Genomic DNA, 24,188 nt, shown 5'->3' on the forward strand with positions numbered 1-24,188 from the left:
CCCAGCCAGTCTTCAAGAACCCTTACACCTAGAATACTCTGATACCAAGTTGTAACGTCCTGGTAGCCAAAACTGTTACACTGTGTGTTTAAAATAGTGCAAGACCTGCTAATCAGGTCGTTTGTAACAAAAATGTTTTTCTAAAGTCATCTGACAAGTTAAGGTTAAAATATTTTGATCGTAAAATGTTTAACTTTTATTAAAATAAGAGTTTGATATATGGGATCCCAAAAATAAGGTTTATATGGCGGAAACAAAATTAATACAGCCATAGCCAGTCTCAATGGAAAAATTCAAGTTTGAGCTCTAGTCCCTGTAATTCCCTCGGTCATGGCGGTCGAGCAGTTGTCCATGTACACTCCGCCCCCATAGCTCTCTAACTCATGGTTGGTCCAGCTTTCCTTTGCCTTTACTTGCACTACGTAGCACTTGTGAGCCAAGGCTCAGCATGAAAATCATAATTAACAAGCATAGATAGCAACAAGAGCATATAACAATCTTCAATCCATTCAGTTCCATTAATCAGCAAAATACAAGTATTAAGATAGGCAACGATAAACATATACTTTCAAACTTATAACTCAATCTTTAATACAAATGTTTAGGTGTCGGTGCCCTTAGGCTGAGCCCTCTGATTATTTAGCTGATCTCAGCTCGCTTAGGCAGAGCTGCATTCAATACGCTTATCATCAGCCCCAACTCCTTTAGGTCATACTTTCGCATCACACATAATAGATATATAATTCACAGAGCACATATGCTCAATTACAGGGAGTTTCAGTCCCATTTACAACCACTTGGGTGCAGTTTTCTTACCTCAAATCTCGAGCAATAGATAAGGAAAGGTTTCAAGCGCGATCCTCAGTCCTGAGCCTTAATGGTAACCCTAGTCCCAAGAATCAATGGATAACAATCAGATTCTAATCCAATTAAATATTTTGGAAACAAATACTAACCTCTGGGACCTCGAATTCTACTAAACCGAGTAGTAGAATTCGTCCCGAGCGCTTAGGTTCAAATCCCCGAGCCTCCACTAACCTAAAAACCTATCTATGCTATGGCTACCTAGGCGGGCCGCGACCTGGCCCTAAGGGTCATGGCGCGCCTCAAGTCAGAGGCACAACCTCTTGCTTTTGGGGGAGGCAAGCTGCGACATGCCCCTAAGGTCGCGGCGTGCCCACAAGACATCCAGCCCTCCCAGGGCCATCTGGGCACGCAGGCCGCGACACCCATGAATTAGGTCGCGGCGCGCCCCTGCGAACCCAGAAATCTCTGGGTTTTCTTAGCATTTTTCCCAGCTACAACCTCAAAATTCAACCCAATTATACATTCTAACTCATACCAAGTCCATAATTCTTATTATCATTTCAAAAAAAGCACATATAGCCTATATCTTCATTTAACCCTCCCTAAAATCCCAAATTCAGAAACCAATCCATGCGCCCTTGAACAAAACCAACCTAAAAAAATTCAGCAATTAGAAGTTAGAATCTTACCCCAATGGATGGCTTAATCTCTTGAGAAATTCTATGACTGATCCTAGCTTTAATCCCCCAAGTTCTCCCCGCTCAAATCCAAGCTTAATTCCCTAGCTTTTTCCTTCCAATTTCCCTTACCTTCAAGACACAAGAGAAGAAGAGAGAATACGTGAGTGAGAGGGAGAGAATGTGCTGAGAGGTTCTAATATGTTCTACCCAGTTCTGATCACCTCCTAACTATATCTCTTTAATTAGAATGACCAAAATGCCCCTTTATACAACCTAGCCTCCTAATTTCCCTTAAGGGCAAAATGGTCATTAACCTCAATTCCCGCTAATTCCTAAAATCATCCTACAAATTCTCAATTAACCCCGTCATGTCCAACTAATTACAAAATACTTACCCATTACCCGATATGTCCCAAATATATGTTATGTTTCCCAAAATACCCCTAGTATCACCCCAAGCCAGGTATTAAATCCCATTGTGACTATTCCGCTCACTAAGATCACCTCTTGTCGTATACCGCAAATGTATCTACATAATAATGTGGTCTCAGTCATTTAACACATATAATCACATTTATGCCCTTAACGGGCCAAAATTATAAATATGCCCTTATAAACAAGAATGAGCCTACATGCATATTTAATACATATAAACATGCATATAAACATATTCAAATCATCATATATATCCTGCATGCAACATAGTCACACATTTAATCAATTAATCACACATATATCCAATTATGCCCTCCCGGCATGCTAATCAAGGTACTAAACCCTATTTTCGTTTTTGGGTCGTTACAGGTCGTGTGCCTCTTAGGTGCATGGCTCGGGCTCCTCCTCATATTTGTATACATATTTTTAAAATACATATTTCTCAAATAAATTTACAAAAATCCTATGCCTTTTATGGCTTACACATGATCTAGAAAAATAATAAAATTCTTAACCCAATAGCACCATATAATTAAAGATCCATCATTCAAAGAACATATCCATCCATTCAATATACATATCAACATACATACAATGATAACTCTACAAAACAGAGTTATTTTACCACTTTTTATGTGCTAATTGTTGCTTAATTCTTGAGTTTTTAATTGATTTATTAAGTTTTAAAGTAATTTTGATTTTATTGGGTTTATTTTGATTTTATATATTTTTGTGTGTTTTTATAATTATTTTGTTGTTAAATATTGTAGTTAATTATTTGAATTATTGTTGTTTAATTTGAGGTAAAAAAATGTTGTATTATTGAACTCAAATGTTAAATATAAATTAAGTTATAATTAATATTTTGAAAGAATTAACTTGATGTATTTTATAGTTGAAAATATTTTATTGTGATTTATTTTATATTTATTTTGTAGGGAATTTATAGAATTTTTGGGCTTTGAAAAGCAAGGAAAAAAAAGAAAGGAAAAATGGCATTTTTAAAAATGCCATAAGACAAGCCTTGGAGCTGCCACCAACAAGGCCCAACCAGCAGCCTCTCCTAGCTCCTGGCCCACCTGCACGCCGACCCAGCCCGTGCTCCAGGCCCACCTCACAAACCAGCCTCAGCCCAAGCTAGTTGCACCCCACGGGCCCTCCTCCCTGCTCCTCCCAGCAAGCTTCAGTTCACCAGCAACTTCGGCCCAACAACAGCTCAGGCCCAAGCCGAAGCCCAGCCTTCTCCTAGCTACTCCCCAAACCCATGGCTTCAACTCCAGCCAGCCATCCAAGGCCCACACACCCCTAGGCCCAACACCTCTCCCCCAGCCGACTAGACCCAGCCCAGCCCGCCATACCTGCCAGCCGCCTGCTCCAACAATCCTCTCTGCACCCAGCCCACCTTCCTTAGCTGCCTTTTCTCCTTTTTTGAGCCCAACAAATCCTTTTGTCCCCTTATGTCTGAAAATACCACTTTTTTACCCAAATTTTTCTACACATTTTACCCAAAAAATCATCATTACACCTAAAATTTACCCCTATTTGCCATATTATTATTAATTTAAATTGATTATTTTAATACTCTCATTTTGGCTATAAATAAGAAATTTTCAAGACCATTAAGGGGTGCTTATTTTAGGAGAGGTTTTACACTTCAATTTCTACACATTCAAGACCCTCCATTCTCTTCATCTTTTTCTTCTTTTTGGTCATTTTTTCTATGAGTTTTTAGAGAAAAAATTTGGGGGTTTCTCCTCCAAATTTTCCCATTTATGTTTGTAATTTTTTGGTTTGTAATTTCTATTATAGTTATGAGTTTCTTATCTTTTTAAGATTATTAAGGTGATGATGAAACAATATGTAACTAGATAGTATTTATTTTGTATGTTGATTTCTCATTTGTGCAACACAGTTTATGGATTTTTCTTTTTCAAATATCTTCTTTCATCTTAAATATCATGTATTTTTTATTGTTAGCACATATTTACACTTTGTTCTTCATTAGTGGAAAATCATAATATTCTTTGATTAATGTGTGTCATTAAATTGTTCACATCAAATGCTTAGAACAAAAATATTATGTTTTTCCTTATAAATAATATTCATACTTTGATTTATTTGTTATTTCATTAGATTGATTTACATTAAATACTTTGAAATTATAATTTTAAAAGTGAAGATAAATCCTATATTTTTATAAAAGCTTGTGCTTAAAATTATAAATCTATTTGGAAAATGATAGTTTGACTTATTTTAACTACCATTAAAACTTAGGAATCAATATACTAATAAGTATTAGTGAACTTATATTTTGTGGATTCTAATACCTTAATAATCTTATTTTACCATTTTGATTTCTACTAGTAATTTATTTATATATTGTCTTTAATTTCTTCATTATTATCTTTTATTTTATTTTCATTATACAAAAATCTCATCAATTTTTGGAGCTAGGTTAGAATTTATTAATTTTGGTTTAAAATATTTTTTTTTTATTTTAGACAACTCCTTTGGGTTCAATCTCGTGCTTACATGAACACTATATTTCATATACGATTCGTGTGCTTGTGAGAATAAATTTTTAAAACTTACCCGTTTTGGGTCCATCATACAACAAATTCAAGAAACCCACACAATATTTAATATATATATATATGTATAGACTGCTCTGGAATGAGTAGGGGCTCGGGCCGTGTGCCTCTTAGGTGCATGGCTCGAGTTCCTCATCTTTGTGTACATATTTTTAAACTACATATTTCTCAAGTAAATTTACAAAAAATCCCATGCCCCTTTATGGCTTACAGAAGATCTAGAAAAATAATAAAATTCCTAACCCAATAGCACCATATAATTAACGATCCATCATTCAACCATACATTCAAAGAACATATCCATCAATTCAATATACATATCAACATACATATAACAAATGCAAGAAACCCGCACAGTATTTAGTATACATATATATGTATAGACTGCTCTGGTACTAATTGTTGGTATTAAATGATCAAATCAAAGGTACACAACGAAATATATGGACTCATTTTAATAAATAATAATACCGGCCAGGATCATACACATATAAATATTAAATCACATAAAAATAGATCAGGAATTACCTCTTGTATCCTATAAAGTGTCATTGAGTCTTTTTGTATAAATCAACGATCTTCCTATCCAGTGTTCTAAGATCTCATACCCTGATCTTCCAGACCAATCCTCAAACACACAAGGACGTGTGTGGGCATGTAGGATTCAAAAGGTTGATTTATGTGACTCCCTAGATGTACTCAACACATGAGGTCTAGAGAGTTTTGACAGAAAGAAGGTTTAGAATAGTTTTCAGGTTTAGAGAAAACTATCACTTTTTAAGAGAGAGTCTGATTATCCTTTTTTCTGAATATCATGTATATCAAAATTATAAAGATATTTAATTTAATTAAATAATTTATGTTCAATTAAAATATAATTCAAATTTAAACTGATTATATATTTTCATTTAATTATCTATTTAAATCATATTTAAAAATAATAATTAAATAACTGATTAAACAAATTTATTTGAAATTCAATATTCAAATCCCAGGGATAAAAATCGATGATGCTAGGCACCACACACTATACTGTACAGTGTGTGTCACCCATATTGCCCTAATTTTCTTATTTGTTTATTTAATCAACTTTTAAGACAAGATATTTATTCCAACGTAAATATCAATTAATTCAAAATTAACTTTATCTTAAAATATCAGTTTCAAAATAAATAAATAAATATGATATTATAAATAAGATATTTATTATTTTCTCTCTTTATATTAATCCAAACAAGATTAATATTAATTTTAACCTATAGTTTTTCAAAATAAAAACATATAGTTAAATAATTATTTAATTCACAATTAATCAATTACCCATAATTATCAAATAAATATTTCCTTGCCCTGAAAAATTAATTCATTTGAAATTTGGTCCTTTCTCTTAACGAATCTTTCTTTTGATATCCTTACTATTGACAGTGTAGGACAAAGGAGATTTGGGGACCATGGATCTATAATACGAAGCTCCAATAAACCAGATTATTAATTAAACTCTTTAATCTAATAATCTTATTTATTAATTCCATGATTACTTCACTATAAATATGGAATTGCACTCTAAGTATTTATAGAGTTTTCTCCAGTTGTCCATTGATATAATCAATATATGTAGTTCTGTCCTCCATTATTGGTTCATTAATTAGAGCTAGTCAAAATTATCGTTTTACCCTTCTAATGATCTCTTGATCCTTAAATACCATTAATTCACTAGCGAATAATTAATCTATAATCTAATTATAGATTTGAACTCAATAACTATTCAGTTCCAGAATCAACCCTTAAGGGAACCAATATTCGATCTGTTAGGAAAGCATGGATTCAAATATTGTAATTCTTGTTCCCTGCCATCCATGATATTGAATCTCTAAAACAAAAGTCATTAGCCTCATTATTCTAAGAGACCTTAACGAGTGAATCAAAAGATCTAATAAATATAAACAGGAGTTTATGAATATCAGGATTTAGATTGATCTACAAATGATCATCTCTTATGATAAGAATTAAATCTTTACTGTTTACCGAGATTTTCGGAAACTATGTTAATGAATATTAAATAAGATTAATGATATGGAATATGGAAGATAAAAACAGGGTTTTTACGTGGTTGGGGTGTTGATGAGCCTTAGTCCACGAGACAATTGTATTAAAGCTTGGAAAGTCTTTTACAATGGAGTTTTTCTCTATGTTTTGACATAGTAACTGTATATAAGTTGAAGGGAGAGTCCTTTCCCCAGTGCTCTATCGCCTGTATTTATAGGCTCATAGGAGCACTGGGTTTGGGCCGGGCACGACCCGGGCCCACCAAAGATATGGGTACCCTTGGTTTCTCTGGCGGAAGCCCAATACAAGGGATATAGATACAAAAGACTAAGAATTATTAAGGCCCAATAGGGCAGCCCAAGGACTATATTTCGCCCGAAAAAATGGGGCTTTTGGTCTGGGTACTCCGAGTTACGAGGCAAATTCAGGGGACAAAGCCAGTCAGTGCACTGGCAACGCAGGTCTGAACCAGCGGCGTGCAATCCCGAGGTGGCCTTTTCCGCAGGTGAAAAGTAGGGACAACCCCCACGCGTCGTGGGGTGGCTTCGGGTCACAGATGCCTTTTCTTGCCAACAGGGAGAACTTGACCCGGGTTTGTTTACCTCTGTCCCTCTTCATTTACCACAGGCCCGGACCGTTTACCAGGCTCTGGGATCGTTTTGCGTACACCTCAGCCGTAACCCCAACTGGCCATACGTCTCCTGGACTATCATCCTGGATCATTCGTCCCGAACACTGTCCGGGTCTGGACCCCACTTGGGCTGTCGTTCCCGGTCATTCCCCTGCTAGGTGGGCCTGGGCCGGGCCCAAATCCAATTGCCCAGAGTATGGGCCTGGACCACCGTCTCGGGCCCAAGGCAGGAAATGGGGATAACATTTACGTTAAACGACAAGTTTATAAAGATAATTAATTCTCATCGGTCCTGTCATATATAATCTCTATTATATACAACATCTTTACTAAGATGTCTATCCACATCAGTAATCTGAATCTAGTTTACTTACATCTCGTATGCTTAGCAAACCGTACTAGTAACCATTCATTAAAGATTTCTTACTTTAATATATTACTGGTTATTTTATTCATTATATATGATCTTAATTATCTCGTACTAATACAAGATCATATTCTAATGAATGAATAAGGAATTTTCTTGATATTATTATATAATTAATTCAAAGAATAATTATAACATTCAAATATACTAAAATTGTATTTTTATTTAAAACCAATAAAATATCTTTACATTCTTTTAGGGCATTAATCCTAACAGTTTATAATACCCTTTGAAATGTGCCACCTTTTGATTCATCTTATTCCAATGGTCTTTGCATTGCCTTTTGGTTCTGCTTACATTTTTTGTTGGCGTTGTAGTATTCTGTGATTCGAGCCCAGAAATTTGCAGAAGTTTGGTCATTCCCCACGACGACATCCTTAAATGTATTAAGTCATCCACTTATCAAAACTCTAGTTGCTTCCTTGCTCCATTTGACTTTACTCTTATGACTTGATTAATCTTCATTGTGTAGAACCACATTACCCAACCCTTCAACACCATGTTCAAATTGGGTTTCAGAGATAGATGTCGATGACGTTTCACGATTCAAATCAATACTAGACTTTTACATACTTGGCCTATAATTTCTTGAAACCATTTCAGGTTGGTGTAGGGAAGGCGTATGAAATACATATGGTAGTGAATTTCCTAGTGTGAAAAATGAAGTTTGTTGGGGTGTCTCAAAAGAGCCAAAAATTTGGAAAGGGTAAGAGGAAATGAGATAATTTTGAGAATTTGGAAAATTTTAGTTAAATTGAGCATATTGAAAATTTGGATTTTGGAGATTAATAGAGGGAGAATTTTGAAAATTTTGGTTGAATTGAAAATAATGGAAATTTGGATTTCGGGTAGAATTTGATGAATTTTGAAAATTTTGAAAATATTGAAAATTTGGATTTTGAAAGTTGGTATGTGAAGAATTTTGAGAATTTTAGAAATTCATTGATAAGAAAATAAATTTTGTGATATTGACAATTTTGAAAAAAAAAATGTATGATGTGGTGTAAAAATTAAATGAAATTGATGAATATTTATAAAAGAAATAAAATTAAATAAATTGTTTGAAAAAAAAACAAGCCAATGATTAAAAAACGATCAATTTGACCGGTGTTTAAATTTTTAAACGTTATATATTATTCATAATAAAAAAAAAAAAAAAAATACAGTTGCCTAAGACAAAGTTGCTTCGATATTCAAAATCACCAAGTCTTCTTCACTATATAGGCACTGTGGCCTCTTAGATACACTCTGCGGGCCACCATTTTGGCAACTAGCATTAACGTTGCTCTTAATAGCCCAAATAACCCACAACATCATGTTCAGTTATAAATGAGATTTAGTACCTTACAAAATTTTCACCATTGGATGATAAAAAAGTAATTTGAACGATTGGATTGTATTTGTGTTAAAAGTAAATGCTAATATACTATTATACCCTTATTAACTTGCTAGCGACAATATATTGAAATTGCAAAAATGTTTTTTTCTAAAGAAAAAAAAACTCACGTATCTCCTCTTTCTCACTACAGTAGGTATCGTCAACTAGTAAACAATTTGTTCATGTCATTCTTTATTGTCGAAACTAATGATTCTAATTTAATTATATGGAGGCAAGAAATCTCGTCACTAGTTTCAGTCAGTTAAAACCTCCAAGGCAAACTTGTTATTCTACTTTTTAATATAATGTTTTATTTTAAATATATGTGACAAAGAGTGTAATATGTTGTAATATATAAAAAGAGAGTTACAACATTTTGTATAGTGTGTAATATAAATGTGTAACATATTTGAGAGTTATAATTTCATTAACAAATTTGTAACTCTCAAATATTATACATTATTGTGTAGATTTGTTATTACACAATTTTGATTTGAATTTCTCAAAGCCGTAAGAGATATGGCTGTTAGAGATGTGATTTTCACTCTCGTAATGTGTATGAAAATTACAAAATCAAGTGGAAATGATTTTCGAAAATTTGGAAAATTAGTAGCTGAAAAAACGTCTTGGGCCATGGCCAGAGAGGCAGACATATTTTCCAAACTTCAATTTTATCCAATTTTGAACGTTTTCAACAACCAAGTAACTCCACAATCTCTATTTTAATTCCACAAAACATCAAATTAAATATTAGTAATATCCATCCAAGTTGGTGGAATTTGAAATTCAAATGATGTCTCTAAACTTTATAAATAGGAGCATAATGCTCACTTATAAGACACAACTTCTCTATCTATTAGAACACTTGGCTAAAAAATACATAGAGATTTGATAATTCCACAGAGCCATGTCAAAAATTGTGGGAGATCCCTTAGTTATTGAGTTAGGGAGAAATAAACTTCTAGACAAAATTTTTAAACATTGTTCAAGTTGGTGATCCCAACACTCTTCACTTTAGTTGTGTGAGTAAGAGTTCTTTGTTTATTGTTCTTGTTCTTGTTCTTTTATTCCATTGCTTTTCATCTTCTTCTATTATTATTTACTTATTATTTTATTTATATCTTTTTAGAGTCATAATCTCAGCTATATCTTTCATACTACTACTTTTAGTTTATTTGTATCTTTTTGTAATAGAGATGTATTTTCTATTTCTATAATTTTCTACATTTTTTCTATATTTACAGTATCTTATGTTATAGAGTTGTAATTTTATTTAATCAATTATTGTTTAGTTGTATATTTTGTTTAGAGTTGTAAGACAACTTCTATTTTCTTAACAAAACTTCTAAAATGTTTTATTTTTTTATTCATCAAGATGTTTATGTTGCATATTCTCGTCAAAATTATTTCATGTTATATGTTATAAGACACATGTGCAATAAAACACCTATATATAATACAACTATTACATTTATGCATAATTTGTTTACTCATTACAATAAATTAAAGGATTGAAGAAAATTAAATTTTGATTTCTATTTGTTTTTTTTTTATTGAAAGTAATGTTAGAAAAACTTAAGTTTAAAGTATTGGAAAATGTCGAACATCCAGGTTGAAATGTGGGCACAGTTTGATGTGGCATTTTCTAGTTTATTGGCATCCTACAAAAGCTGACTGCTTGACCACTTTTGCAAACAATAAAACTATTGAAAAAAGGCAGTATGACACGTGTTACTGTCTTGAGAATATTATAAGATTTCTAAGCAATAAAATTTACATTATTTGTGGTCTTGGCCATAAAATTTGAAAATCAAAGTTTGAATTTAAGTTGATTTAAATCCAAAATAACATTAGAATTGCTTAAGAAATATATTTTCTAATGTTTCGAACCAAAAAACCTCGAGAAAAGACCGCTGTAGGAGCACCTTCAGACTGAGTCTATGTATTTGGTTAGTGGGTATCCATAAATTGGATATAGGTTGAGGACGCTAATGTTTTAAAGGATAATACTTTTTTGAGATAATTACATCTTCCACTGTAATATGCAAAAAAAATCATTTTATACCATATGGTTAATAAATTACAAAAATACAGATTTCCCAATCCCTGTGGATATATATATATATATATATTGACCTTTTGTTTTAATTTTTAATAAGAATTTATGCATATCAAATAATATAATAATAAAAGTAATAATAATTATATTTACTACCTTCAATAAAATAAAATAAAGTAGATTAATTTATTTTTATTTAAAATAAATATATTTATTAATATTTATACAATTACTCAAAATATAAATAAATATTTATACAAATTACAATATGTTGTTAATTAAAATTAATATTAATAATTATATGTTACAATATATAGTTAAAGATAATCACAATATTATTATTCTTTATAAAAATATTATATATATGTTTTAAATCATAGCTAGTCAAGTCTCAACACTCAATGTTAAACCAAAATCATAATCTAATCCAAGTTTCAAGTTTTGTTACAAAAATATATTTAAAGTTAAAAAATTAGTTTTGTAAATCTTTGTAATAATCATGTTAAATAAATTTATAAATATTTATGTAAATGTGAGTTACAAAATAAATTTTTTAGTTGTGAAATTAGTTTTGTAAATTGTTGTTACAAAAATGTTAAACTTGTTTAAAAAAATATATTGTATTTCACCACTATATTCAATAAAGTGTTTTATAAATAATGAATATCTTAAATTTATATTTTTAAATTGTATAGCATAAATATGATGGTTCATGTAATTTTTTGGTACAATATTGTAACAATATAGAAAAGTATAATATTTTTACGTTTATTTTATTTATGATTTCTTAACTATAAAATATTTTCGTAAATGTTAGTTACAAAAATATCTTTCTTAGTTGTAAAACAAGATTTGTAAACTATTGTTACAAAAATAAAAAATTTAGTTACCAATTTGTTTGTAAGTTTTATCTACAAAAAAAAAATCTACAATTCTATAACTGATTTTATAAATATTATTTACAAGCACGTAACAGATATTTACAAGTTTGTAACATATATTTACTAGTTTTTAAACGTTGATCACAAAAAATTGTATTTTACAACTTTTATTTATGATTTTGCCACTCCGTATTTACAATTTTGCCATTTCGTGTTTTTATCCGAAAATTCCGTATTTTTGTAATGTACCGTATTTTTCAGATTTTTTTAAACTTTTAGTGTATTTTTGTAGATTTCCCTACTTTTTCCTGAGTTTTGAAAAATGCCACTTTTTATTTTGTTTTGCAAAAATACCATTTTTTCTTTTGTTGTTTAAGAAAATGATATTTTTGAAAGAAAATTTCCCAGATTTTTAAATACATTCAATTTAATTTTTGGAATTTTTTTTTCATAATTTAAATCTTAGGCATGTATATTTTTTATGACTATCTTAGTTTTGCTTATGTTATTTATGTATGTTTAAAATAATATATGTAATATTTGGATAATTAAATTGTATAAAATCTTATAATTGTGCTCATATTTATTTTTCAACAATGAAATCACTTTTGTTTTAAAACTGATTGTGCAAAATATATAAATTGAAAGAATAAAATTAGGTAATATGCATAATTTATAGTTTAAAGCTATATACATATTACAATGATAAATATGAAATAAATTAATTTGTATTTAGATTAAAAATATTAAATAATATTTATTTATTTTTTTGTCAAAATCTACTATATTACATTAAGATTGCAAAAAAAAAAAACATCATTACAAATGGGAGGAGAGGTCTTTTCCATTTAAGAAAGCTCATCGTCTATCCTAAGGACATGCTTAGCCATTCCATGAGCCGCAACATTAAAATTATGACTAACATGAGAAAAAAATGCCCTGAAAAGCTAGACAATAAAACTTTTATATCAGAAAAAATAACCCCTAGTTCATTTTGGTACACTGTATTGTTACCCAAAGCTGAGACCAAAGACAGAGAATCAGAGAAGAATGCTTTTATTGGTAGACCAATATCTTGAGCCCATCTTAATCCTACCAAAAGTGCAAGTGCCTCCGCCTAAAAAACCGACAAAGAATATGTATCACAAAAACAAACTCCTATAAGATTTTTTTTTTTAAAAAAAAACATACTATTAAATTAAGGTTTTATTTGATTTGAATTATCTAACAACCAAATGGGTGTCTTTTTAGTTAGACCCTACATATCTTAGTAATGAGAGAAAATTAATTATGAACCTTGTAGAGGCTTGAACAAAGCTACCTTCATTTGCTTATTCGCTGAGAATATGACTACTCCCAAACAAACCATATATTTGTAGGAGCCGAGATTACGACATCTACATAAAGTGAGAAATCATGAATTTTCTATTTCTTCCCTCCTGTCATTGAAAGAGCTTCTCTTGGACATGTTTGATCTGTCTGGATTTGCACATTGTGCATAACATCCCAATAAGAAGATAGCCAACCCATCACGTGTTGTGGTGTTCTATTTTGTTGACCATGAGTTTTCTTATTTCTTTCAAACCATATTATCCAAGCAACAATTAACATCTTTCCAAAAGCTTCTTTTTCTACAATTTCAAAGGCATATAGTAATACACTTTTGAAAGAGATATCTTCCTTTTGGCATAGGAGAAATGGGTAGTGCATTTGCTTCCATATATCTTGGGAATAATGACACCAGAAAACTGCTTGTGCGTTAGAATCTTCTCCAAAACCACACAAAGGGAAATTATTGTGTGTAGATATATTACGATGATATAATTCCCTTAGGGCCCGTTTGGTTGATGGTAATAGGCCAGAAATGAAAAGAATGGAATGTTAATGGGTCGGATTCTTTTGTTTGGTTGGAAATAACAAGTTTGGAAAAGAATTCCATTTTAATGCTTATTCCCCCAAACTAATAGAATAACTTTTCCACTTTTGAGTCAGTGGAATTATAATTCCATTCCACTGCTTACCTTTCCTTACCCTAATTACCCTTCTTTTTTCATTATTCACAGATCGACAAAAATGGTTCTCTCTTCTACTCTAGCCATGGAGATCTTCCTCACTCATTTTTGAGATTAGGTCTCTGAGGTTAGCTTAACCGCATTTTTGGTTCCGCAGTTCGTCGCCAACGCCGCTAAGCTCTGCCTATTGCGAATTAGGTTGGCTATGCCTTTCTCTCTCTAGCTTTTATTTAACAGTTTCTGCAATTTCTGCCATTTTTGTATCAAAATTGGTTTTAGGGCACATTATTCTTCCATGCTTAGTTTCTCTCGCTCTCAAATCAATATCAATTTAGGATTGATTTTGTATCTAACATTACTTCTTAATACATATATAAACCTTGGCTATTATTTGTTCAGCCAAATAATTTGTAAATTGACGTTTGGAACGTACTCATAAACCAACTGAAACTTCCTTAGCATTGTCTTCTCTTCTTTCAGTACTCCTATACAAATAGTTGTTGTATATACACTTATTTATATAGGTATATTGATCATTATCATATAGTATATATATATATATGTATGAGTGAGGTACCTTTTGTGATGTTGTAGAGGGGTGATTGGCGTTTTCTTAGAGCTGGGAGTAGCTTTTTTATGAAAATGTAGAACAAGAAGGCAACCAAAAACTCAATCAAAATGCCAATACAGATTCATCCCCATAAATGCATCTTATTACCATCATCAGAATTATCAGTTGTTGCTGATGAAGTATATACATTTTCACTCTGTCACCAAGTAATCTTGCATTAATACCCTTTTCTCACCTAAGCAAATATTAGTTTTATTTGTATTGAAGATATAGCATGCGGATTCCACACTCTTTCACTTTGTACTTGCCAACATTAAAAAATTCTTCCCAATCATTTTGTTCAAGGTAAAACTCAAATGAAACCTCTGTTGCATCAACACAGTCACTGTAGTCCTCATCAATATACCCCAAAAACATGTGATCTGAACTCAGAAATTTCATTTCTAATTCATCCCCTTTAGCCTTTTGTAGCCTCTGAGAGCTCCAACTCCATCTACGGCTTTCACCATTGCCGGTTTTGAAAACGTATTCGCATCGACAATTCAAATGGTTAAGATCAAAACAATAGTGCTCAAACTCAACAACAATGCAAAAGGCAAAGCCTAAGAAATCTGCACCATGCCAATTCGAAAAAAGATTAATATTTATTGAAGACCCCTCAGTTTGCTCATAGAACCATCCTATAATTTTATTTCCTGGACAACATAAATGGAACTTAGGCCAAATTGATTCCTGCATCATCACAAGAAAGAGACATGATTATTTCTAATGTGAAGTACTAATAACATGAAAGACACACATATAGGTATATACCTTTATTGATTCTCCACCTGATAGAGCCAAATAAGTTGCCTCTTTCACGACGAACATATAAATGATCTGGTTGTGTATATAAATGATCAGGTTGTGTATATATTAAACCTGAAATGGTTAGTGGTCTCAAGTCACTACATTTGCTTTTGGTGTAAACAAGGGAGTTTTGGAGATTTCTGAATATATATATATATTATATGTGTGTGCAAAACTCACTACTATCTGTATTTTGTATTTGTATTCACGTTTGCCACCAATTATCATTACAATCAAACCATTTTGGTGAATTAATGTGACAAACTTTATACACACCACCGCCTCTTAGTCTCTTACTCGTGCCACAAATAGCCTTTTTTTATTCATTATTATTCCCATTATTTATATTAATTCCCATAATATATAATAACTTATAAATAAATCTTGGATCACCCAGGCCATTGTAACCCTTCTTTTTTTATCACAACAATATTCTTCATTTGAAAGAGTCCAAATATCCGAGAATCAACAACATCTTAATTGAGACTTTTGAAATGAGGTCATCTTGTATAAAAAATAAACAGAACACCTAGCTTGCTGTAATTATATTGGGTAATTACACTAAAAGTGCTCTCTTTGATTTATAATTCATCTTTTTTACTTTTTTGGTTCAATTTTATAGATGAGCTTATTGATACTAGTTTTTACTCCTTGGTAAGTTTAGCAATTAGTTTAAAGATATAGTTGAAAATGAAGCTAAATTATGTCTTTTTCTTTGCTTTCTGAATTAATACAATTTACAAAGGTTGCTTTGAGGCTTCCCACTTAATTATTTTCTTTTTTTGTCTATGCTTTGTCCATTTGCATTTGTATTATTCTACTCCTATCCGATATCTGAATTTGATGAGTATAACTTAATTTTTTTAGGAGATAAAGCTAGTCTTCACAACATATAAATCATGGTGACCAGGTTGGGAAATCCTTCCCCAGCTCATCCTTTTCTATAAGTTTTTTTTCATATGATATTTTAAATATACAAGTTGTTCTTATTAAGTAGAATGGAGCAACTAAAATTTCCATTATTTATTGAGGATAAATTCTGTTTAAGCCATGTTATCACAAAAGTGAAATGAGAACTTAAATAGTTGTTTGATAATTGTGACTGCCAATAAGGTTGGACAACATAAATGGAACTTAGGCCAAATTGATTCCTGCATCATCACAAGAAAGAGACATGATTATTTCTAATGTGAAGTACTAATAACATGAAAGACACATATATATGTATATACCTCTATTGATTCTCCACCTGATAGAGCCAAATAAGTTGCCTCTTTCATGACGAAAAGCAAGAACTTAAACACCAACTTATAATACTCCTCAGTGCCCCATCTTGAGCAGCCACAAAAAATATTTGGCATTTTAACATAGGCTGAGAGTTTGCATCGGCATGAGATGAAACAATTAGTGAAATTGGGAACATCAACAGCTTATTCTGTATCACCCTTGTCTAACATAAAGAAAATCACGTTAGAAAGTGGCTCAATACTGACAAGTCTCATGTCACTCATTGATCCACATGAATCTAGCATTGGTATGGAAGATAAACCATAGATCCAATCAGATAATTTCAATAGGCTGTTATGACTAAGATCTATTTCAATCTTAAAATGAAAACCAAATGAGGACACAGCTGGTAAACTTTTCTAGTTTTGAACATTTAGAAAGGCTTAGCTATTCAAGGCCACTCATATTGAAAATGTTGTTTGGAACAAACTCAAGATTCTTGTAGTCCCTTAAAAATAGCCAACGAAGCCCAATTAGTTTCTCAATTGATGAATACAACTTGATAATCCCTGTTCCATCTAAAGAGAGATCCTTCAAACACTCCATTGGCTCAGCTGCTATAATTTGACCTGTGTATAGAAAAAAAACAAAAGTAGCTTCAGAAATTTCACATGGGACTTAGCAATATCATCACATTTTCTTATGGGATATTTTCTTAGGTTAAGCTTAAGTATTTATGTTGCTAGAATAATTGATTGTTGGATTAAAAATTTTATTTGCTTGATTATATTCATTGTAGGATAATGGTTCGTTTAACTGTCAGTGAGAGACAAATTTTGAGAAAGAAGAAGATCATGGCTCTTTATTTGCATTGGATGAATGTGTTGCATGTAGTGCAGTGGTTTTTCAAATTATGGGAAAAAATTATTGTACATGGTATTGAATCAAGCTCTTTGGGAAGACAATTATACATACTTGATGTTTTTGTCAATAGGCAAATTGTGCATCAAATAGCTTATGAGAGTGATGTCATTTGTTTTGATTAACTTAGGATGAATAGGAAATCATTTAGCAATTTATGCATAATGCTTGAAACTAGGGGTGGGTTAAAAGCATCTAAATACTTGCAAGTAGATGAGCAAGTGGCCATGTTTTTACATGTAATTGCTCATCATGTGAAAAATAGAGTCATTAGATTTCGATTTATGAGATCTGGTGAGACTATTAGCAAGTTTTTTCACAATGTGTTACATTCAATCATTCAACTACATGGAGCGTTATTGAAAAGACCTGAACCGGTTGTTGAAAACTCAACAGATGAAAGGTGGAAATGGTTCAAGGTATGTTATATATTACTTGAATTAAAAATCACTACAAATTTTTATTTGTTTGAAATACTAATAAAAAAAGTTTGTTTATTATGTGGTAGAATTGCTTAGGGGCACTAGATGGAACTCATATTAGAGTGAGAGTACCTATGGTTGATAAACCAAAATATCATACTCGAAAATGTGAAATAGCTACAAATGTCTTAGGTGTATGCTCCCAAGACATGCAATTCATATATGTGTTACCTGGATGGGAAGGCTCTGCAGCAGATGGTAGAGTTTTATGTGATGCCATACGTAGAACAAATGGTTTGTGTGTTCCAAATGGTATGCTTTGTGTTTTAGATTATACAATTTTTTTGGATAAGTAAGTCATTTAGGAGACAACTTAATCCTTATCTTTATCTTTATTTTAGGTCATTATTACCTTGTAGATGGTGGATATACTAATTGTAAGGGATTTCTTGCTCCATATCGAGGCCAACGCTATCACCTCAACCAATGGGAAGATGGGAATCCTCCTAGAAATCCACAAGAGTTTTTTAATATGAAGCACTCATCTGCTAGGAATGTCATTGAGAGATGTTTTGGTGCAATTAAGAATCGATGGGAAATTCTTAGGATTCCGTCATTCTATCCAATAAAGACTCAAAACCGAATCATTTTAGCATGTTGTTTGCTTCACAATTTTATTAGGAGAGAAATGCCTACTGATAATACTGATATGCATCCAGAGAATGAGAGTGATAGTGGAGACGAAGAAGATAGCATGGATGCTGATGGATCCATAAGAAGTATTGAAGCTTCTAAAGGGTGGACAACATTTAGAAATCATTTAGCACTTGAGATGTATAACGAATGGAGAGAACATAGGAGAGCAAGCTAGTTTTTTTTATTTCTTAGATTAAATGCACAATGATTGTCTAGGTTTCTAAATTTGGTTTCACCTGGCTATGCCAATTCATTTGACTGTTTGTGTAATTGACCACCCGAAAAACTTATATCACTTGCTTTGAAATGGAAAATTTATCTTTAAATTTATGTTTTGGTAATAGTGTGTATATCCATTCACTTTTATTTCTTTATTGCTGGCTGTTTGTTTCTTTTTCATTCAACTACAATATTTCAGCTTTAGTTTTTAGTTTTACAGTATTTTGATACCTTATTTCAGCATGGAGACTTCAAAAGGAAGAGGTCCAGGACAAAATAAAAGATTTTGGAGCGAAGATGAAGACAAACACTTGATTGAAGCACTTATGGAACTGAATAATGAAGGGAAGTTTAAAGCTGAAGGAAATTTCAGGCCAGGTCATCTTAGAGCTCTTGAGATGAAATTAAAGGAGCGGATGCCTGCATGTGATATACAAGCTAAGCCACACATTGAGTCTAGAATGAAGACTTTGAAGACTCATTTTCAAGTGGTTCATGAAATGTTGACTGGACCATTTTGTAGCGGATTTGGGTGGGACAACGACAGAAAAACTGTTACTGCAGAAAAGTCAGTGTGGGAAGCATATTTGCAGGTACTCAAATAATAGTATTTGGTCTGCCATTTTTCTTATGATGTTAATGGATCCATAAGAAGGATTGTTTGCTTATGATGTTGATGGATCCATAACAAGGATGGTTTGCTTATTTATTTGTATCTGATTTTTTTTATTTTGTATAAATGCAGAGTCACAAAGAAGCAGCCCCCTTCAAGATCAAGTCATTCCCTTGGTATGATGACTTATGTATGGTTTTTGGCAAGGATCGTGCAACTGGAAAAAATGCGGAGACTGTAGCAGATGTTGTTGAAGAACTTCAAACTGAAGAAGAAAACTGTAACGACCCAAAATCGCTAATAAGGCTTAAGGGCCTTGATTAGTGTGCCTGGAGGGCATAATGGAATTTATGTTTGATTTTATGAGTTAAATGCATGGTTATGATTTAAAGCGTGTTATATGACTATTTGATTATTTGAGATGCATGGCTATGTATATTAGTATGCATGTAGGCCCGGATTGTGTTAGAAGGGCATAATTGTAATTTTGGCCATTTTGGGCATAACTGTATTGATATGTGATGATTGTTGAGACCACATTGTGATGTGGATGTATCCGTGATTTGTGACTCGAGACGATCCCAGAGAGCAGGCTAGCGGAAAAGTCATGGCGGGAATTTATACCCGGCTCGGGGCGAGCCTGGGGGTATAAGCAGGAATTTAGAGAATAGATTGAGATTAATTTTGATGATGGGGAATACTTATTTGGTGATTTATCAGGTGTTGGAAAGCAACGGGAAAATATTAGAGACACTTGAGGATTAGCGGGAATTGGGTAAAATGACTAAAATGGCCCTACGTGAACAAAAGGTTTAGAGTTAATAGGGAGGGCATTTTGGTCAATTGGATTTTGAGAGATAGATTAAATGAGGCTTTATATAGTGAGTGGGATTGTTAGAGAGTGTGAGAAATCTGAAGGAAAAGAAAGAAAAAAAAGGAAGAAAAGAAAATAGAGAAAACAGAGGGGTTTTCCAAAGGGGCGGTTTGTGCATTCTTGCACCATTTCTCTCCATTTTTCTTGGAGCAAAGCTTAGTGGGGAGCTAGGATAGGCTGAGCATCAAGGATCTTAAAGTTAGACTTGAAGATTTGGCAAGGATTAGCAAGAACACATCAACTTTTGAGGTAAGTTTTTAGAAATTTCAGTTTTAAGGGTTTGGCTGGTTTGAGCTGTGTTTTGAGCTGAGTTGATGGGAACTTTAGGGAATTTTTGGGCAAGCTTTGAGGAAGAGCAAGCTATGAAGGTCTAGGAAGTGAATCAAGGTCGAAATTGCATCAACGGTATGAATTCTAAGCCTTTAACTTTGTTGTTTGACTGAATTTCTGGGTTTAGGGTTGATCACGGTGAATTTTGAGATTTGGGTTGAATGAGCTTGGGTTTTGAGATTTGGGGATGCTTGGGATGAGTGGAGAGTGTTTGTAAGCTTGATTTTGAGTTTGGTAAAGATTTGGGGAAGTTTGGGTTGAGATTGGCTCAAAGAAATCGCAGAAAAAGAAGTTGGGGTTTGCCTGGCTGCAACTAGCGCTACAGCGCTAGTTAGTGGGCGCTGTAGCGCTAGGCCCTGTTTCTGGGGGGTGTGGTTCTGCTTGTAGCGCTACAGCGCCCTCTTTAGAGTGCTGTAGCGCTGCACTGTTCACAGAAAGGGATTTTTGGGCTTTTGTTGAGGGATTTTGACCTAGGGTTCGGGGCTCGATTCCATCACTTTGTTTTGGGGATCTAGGACTTCCCGGGGGCTCGGGATTGGTCCCGAGGCTAGGTTTTCGGACTTGGGGTTCGGTGTTGACTTTGACCTATGACTGTGTTTAGGTGTGCGCTAAGGCTCGAGTGGGATCGTGCTCAAGGAGTCAAGTGTTGAAAGCTATCGAATTGAAAGGTAAGAAAACTATAGCACCCGTAGGATAGGGCATGGGCCCATAATGTGATTGCGGGGCACGACCCTATATTGCATTACATGTTAGGGTGCAGACTTGATTGAATTGATATATGTTCAAATGTTATTTGAGTTAGACTATCTGTGATTATAGTTGAATGATACGACGAGGAGCCGAGAACGGCAATGGAGCCGAGAACTACGAAAGGCCGAGAACGGCAATGGGGCCGGAAGTACCACATAGCACGTGGAGTGCTTGTAGTCAGGGTGGGACCCCATGGATACATGTGATATCCTTACGGTGAGGACCGAGACCCCAGGCTTTGGTAAGACTTCTGGGGCGGCATGGCCGGGTTGCTTAAGTCTAATGGTTGACCTGTTTATCTGTGGACTATCTGATATGATTAACTGTATAATTTGCATATGTTATGAACTGCATGAGTTTTCTTGCTGGGCTTCGGCTCACGGGTGCTCTGTGTTGCAGGTAAGGGCAAAGACTGAGTCAACCAGCCATGAGTACGGAGAGCGTGAAGCGACGCGCCCATGTTTGGCCTGCCCGACTGCTTTGGTTGGGGGTTTATTCGAGAAATGGCTGTAATAATCTATGATTTTAATAACGGATCAATTGTAAACTTATTTTAAGATGTAAATAGTTTTCAAACCTTATTTTGGGATCCCAAATGTTTAATACTAGAAGTTTTTAATGAAACAACGCATTTTCAAAGATTACAGCCTTAACTTTTGATTAGTCACACTTTCGTTTTAAAAACCTCGGTTAGCGAGTTCATTGCACACTGTTTTGTCTTAAAACTCACTTGGTAACAGCTCTAAGGAAGTAGGGCGTTACAAAAACACTACTCTTGGAGAAGATGATTTCAACTATGCTAACAATGTGGATGAAGTGCCATCTATGTCTGTTTCATATGCAACAAGAGGTGCTCAATCTCACACTCAATCAGATGGGTCTTCAAAGAAGAAAAGGAAAACTGTGAATCATGAAGAACTTTCAGATGCACTCACACAATCAGCTTGTATTATCGCAAGAGAAATTGAAAAAGCTTCTATTCGTTTGAGTAAAGCTATTGGTGAAGACATGAATGAAAAGCATATGCAACTTGGGAAAGAGTTAGAAAGGACCACTACACTCACCACATCTCAACGTCATAAGGTAGCTCGCATGATTATGCAAGATAATGCTCTGGTTTCTTACTTTTTCAGTGTCCCAGATAATGAGAAGGATGAATGGGTGACACTTCTTCTTGTTGGCTCTCTCTAAGATCATGTTTAGTTCACTTTGCTCTACTACAATTTGCAGGACAATGTATATTGCCTTTGACATTCAGTAGTATACAAATTATAATCTTTTGGATATGATGTAATGTTTTATGCTCATAATTTTGCAAACTAGATTTTCTTTGAGCATAGATCTGAGTAATTGGACATGAATACTTATACTATTTCTAGTGATATTTCATGTGTATGGACAAAGTTTGATCTCAGTAATAAAAAACTCTTTTGATTATTAGAATATAAATATCTTATAATATTTAGTTTAACATTTTTATGTTATTATATTGTTTTATTTAAAAAATATATAAAATAGTGTTTAGTGATAATTAAAGTAAATTGCATTTGACATTAAAAAAATACTTCACAAAAATAAATTCTTATTGATAATTTTAATATTTTGTAGTGTTCAAAAGTGGAATTATTATGCTTAAAAAAGTAGGATTATTAAATATTATTTTGTAAAAAAAGAATATGACGTCATTGTTGGTAAATCTATATATATATATATATTTAGTATGTTTATTTTAATTTATTAATCATATTTTAAGCACTTTGGGTATTTTTTTCCAAAATAAATTTATCCCATTCAATTTCATAGTCAACCAAACATAAGAATAGGTATTCAATCATTGATTCCATTATTCTAACCAAACAACATAATCGCATTACCTTTCTTATTCCATTCTATTACTATTCCTATTCTTATTCCTATTCTATTGTTTTCATTACCTCCAACCAAACGCCACCTTAGTGTATGCAAAATCTCATGAAAACATCTCCACCAAAAATGTAATATTTTTCGTGGAATTTTAATTGCCCTAAAGGATTTCCACCGTATCGAAAGAACTTCACTTGATGAGGATGGCAAGGATTTGTCAACTGTCATAGCTAAATTGTATCCACTTTTTACTGAGTAGCATCCATGATTTGTGTAGTGCCAAAGCCACGAGTCAGCACGCTCAAAGGGGCTAATTGGTATGGTTAGAATAAGATGAGAGTCAGGGGATTAAAACATTGTTGAATTAGTCCTTTATTCCATATTCGTGACACTTCTATGAGTTCACAGATTGTCATAGACTTGGTTGTTCCTCATGTAATTGGTTAAAAAGATGGTGGCCTCGGTATCCATGGATCGTTAAATTCCCTTGTGTGAATTCCAATTCTATTCGCCTTTTTAACCCTTTTAAAAGTAGGTCTCTGCCCCACAGAATACTTTGCCATATCAAAGATGGGTAATTGCCTTCCCTAGATTCCAAAAAACTTTGACTATGGAAATATCTAGCTTTTAACACTTGCGTAATGAGAGATGATGGTTTCATTAGTATACACCAAGCTTGTTTAGTCAACAACGTTTGATTATATTGGATAAACATTCTGAAACCTAAACTTCCCATTCTTTTTGGTAAAAAAATCTTATGCCAAGTTTGCCAATGAATTTTCATCTTGGATTGAAAAGATCCCCACCAATAGCATGCTAATAATCCCTCAATCTCATTACATATTCCTTCCAGAATTCTAAAACATGACATTAAATACGTTGGCATTGGTTGCATAACTATTTTAA

At 33.0% G+C, this 24,188-nt stretch overlaps 2 protein-coding genes across 2 annotated transcripts; both read left to right on the forward strand.

Annotated features, from left to right (window-relative positions):
* The first annotated feature begins 17,307 nt into the window (after positions 1-17,307).
* On the forward strand, positions 17,308-18,808 carry LOC133825215 (protein ALP1-like). The gene is made up of 3 exons (XM_062258191.1): positions 17,308-17,934; positions 18,024-18,249; positions 18,339-18,808. Exons 1-3 carry the CDS (start codon positions 17,647-17,649, stop codon positions 18,806-18,808), a joined length of 984 nt encoding a protein of 327 aa, XP_062114175.1. The 5' UTR covers positions 17,308-17,646.
* Positions 18,809-18,989: 181 nt separating this feature from the next.
* Positions 18,990-22,610, forward strand: LOC133825216 (uncharacterized protein At2g29880-like). The gene is made up of 3 exons (XM_062258192.1): positions 18,990-19,445; positions 19,598-19,745; positions 22,237-22,610. Exons 1-3 carry the CDS (start codon positions 19,095-19,097, stop codon positions 22,608-22,610), a joined length of 873 nt encoding a protein of 290 aa, XP_062114176.1. The 5' UTR covers positions 18,990-19,094.
* Positions 22,611-24,188: the final 1,578 nt, after the last annotated feature.

This window comes from Humulus lupulus, chromosome 3, assembly GCF_963169125.1.
Source record: "Humulus lupulus chromosome 3, drHumLupu1.1, whole genome shotgun sequence".
In the NCBI taxonomy this organism is placed as follows: domain Eukaryota; kingdom Viridiplantae; phylum Streptophyta; class Magnoliopsida; order Rosales; family Cannabaceae; genus Humulus; species Humulus lupulus.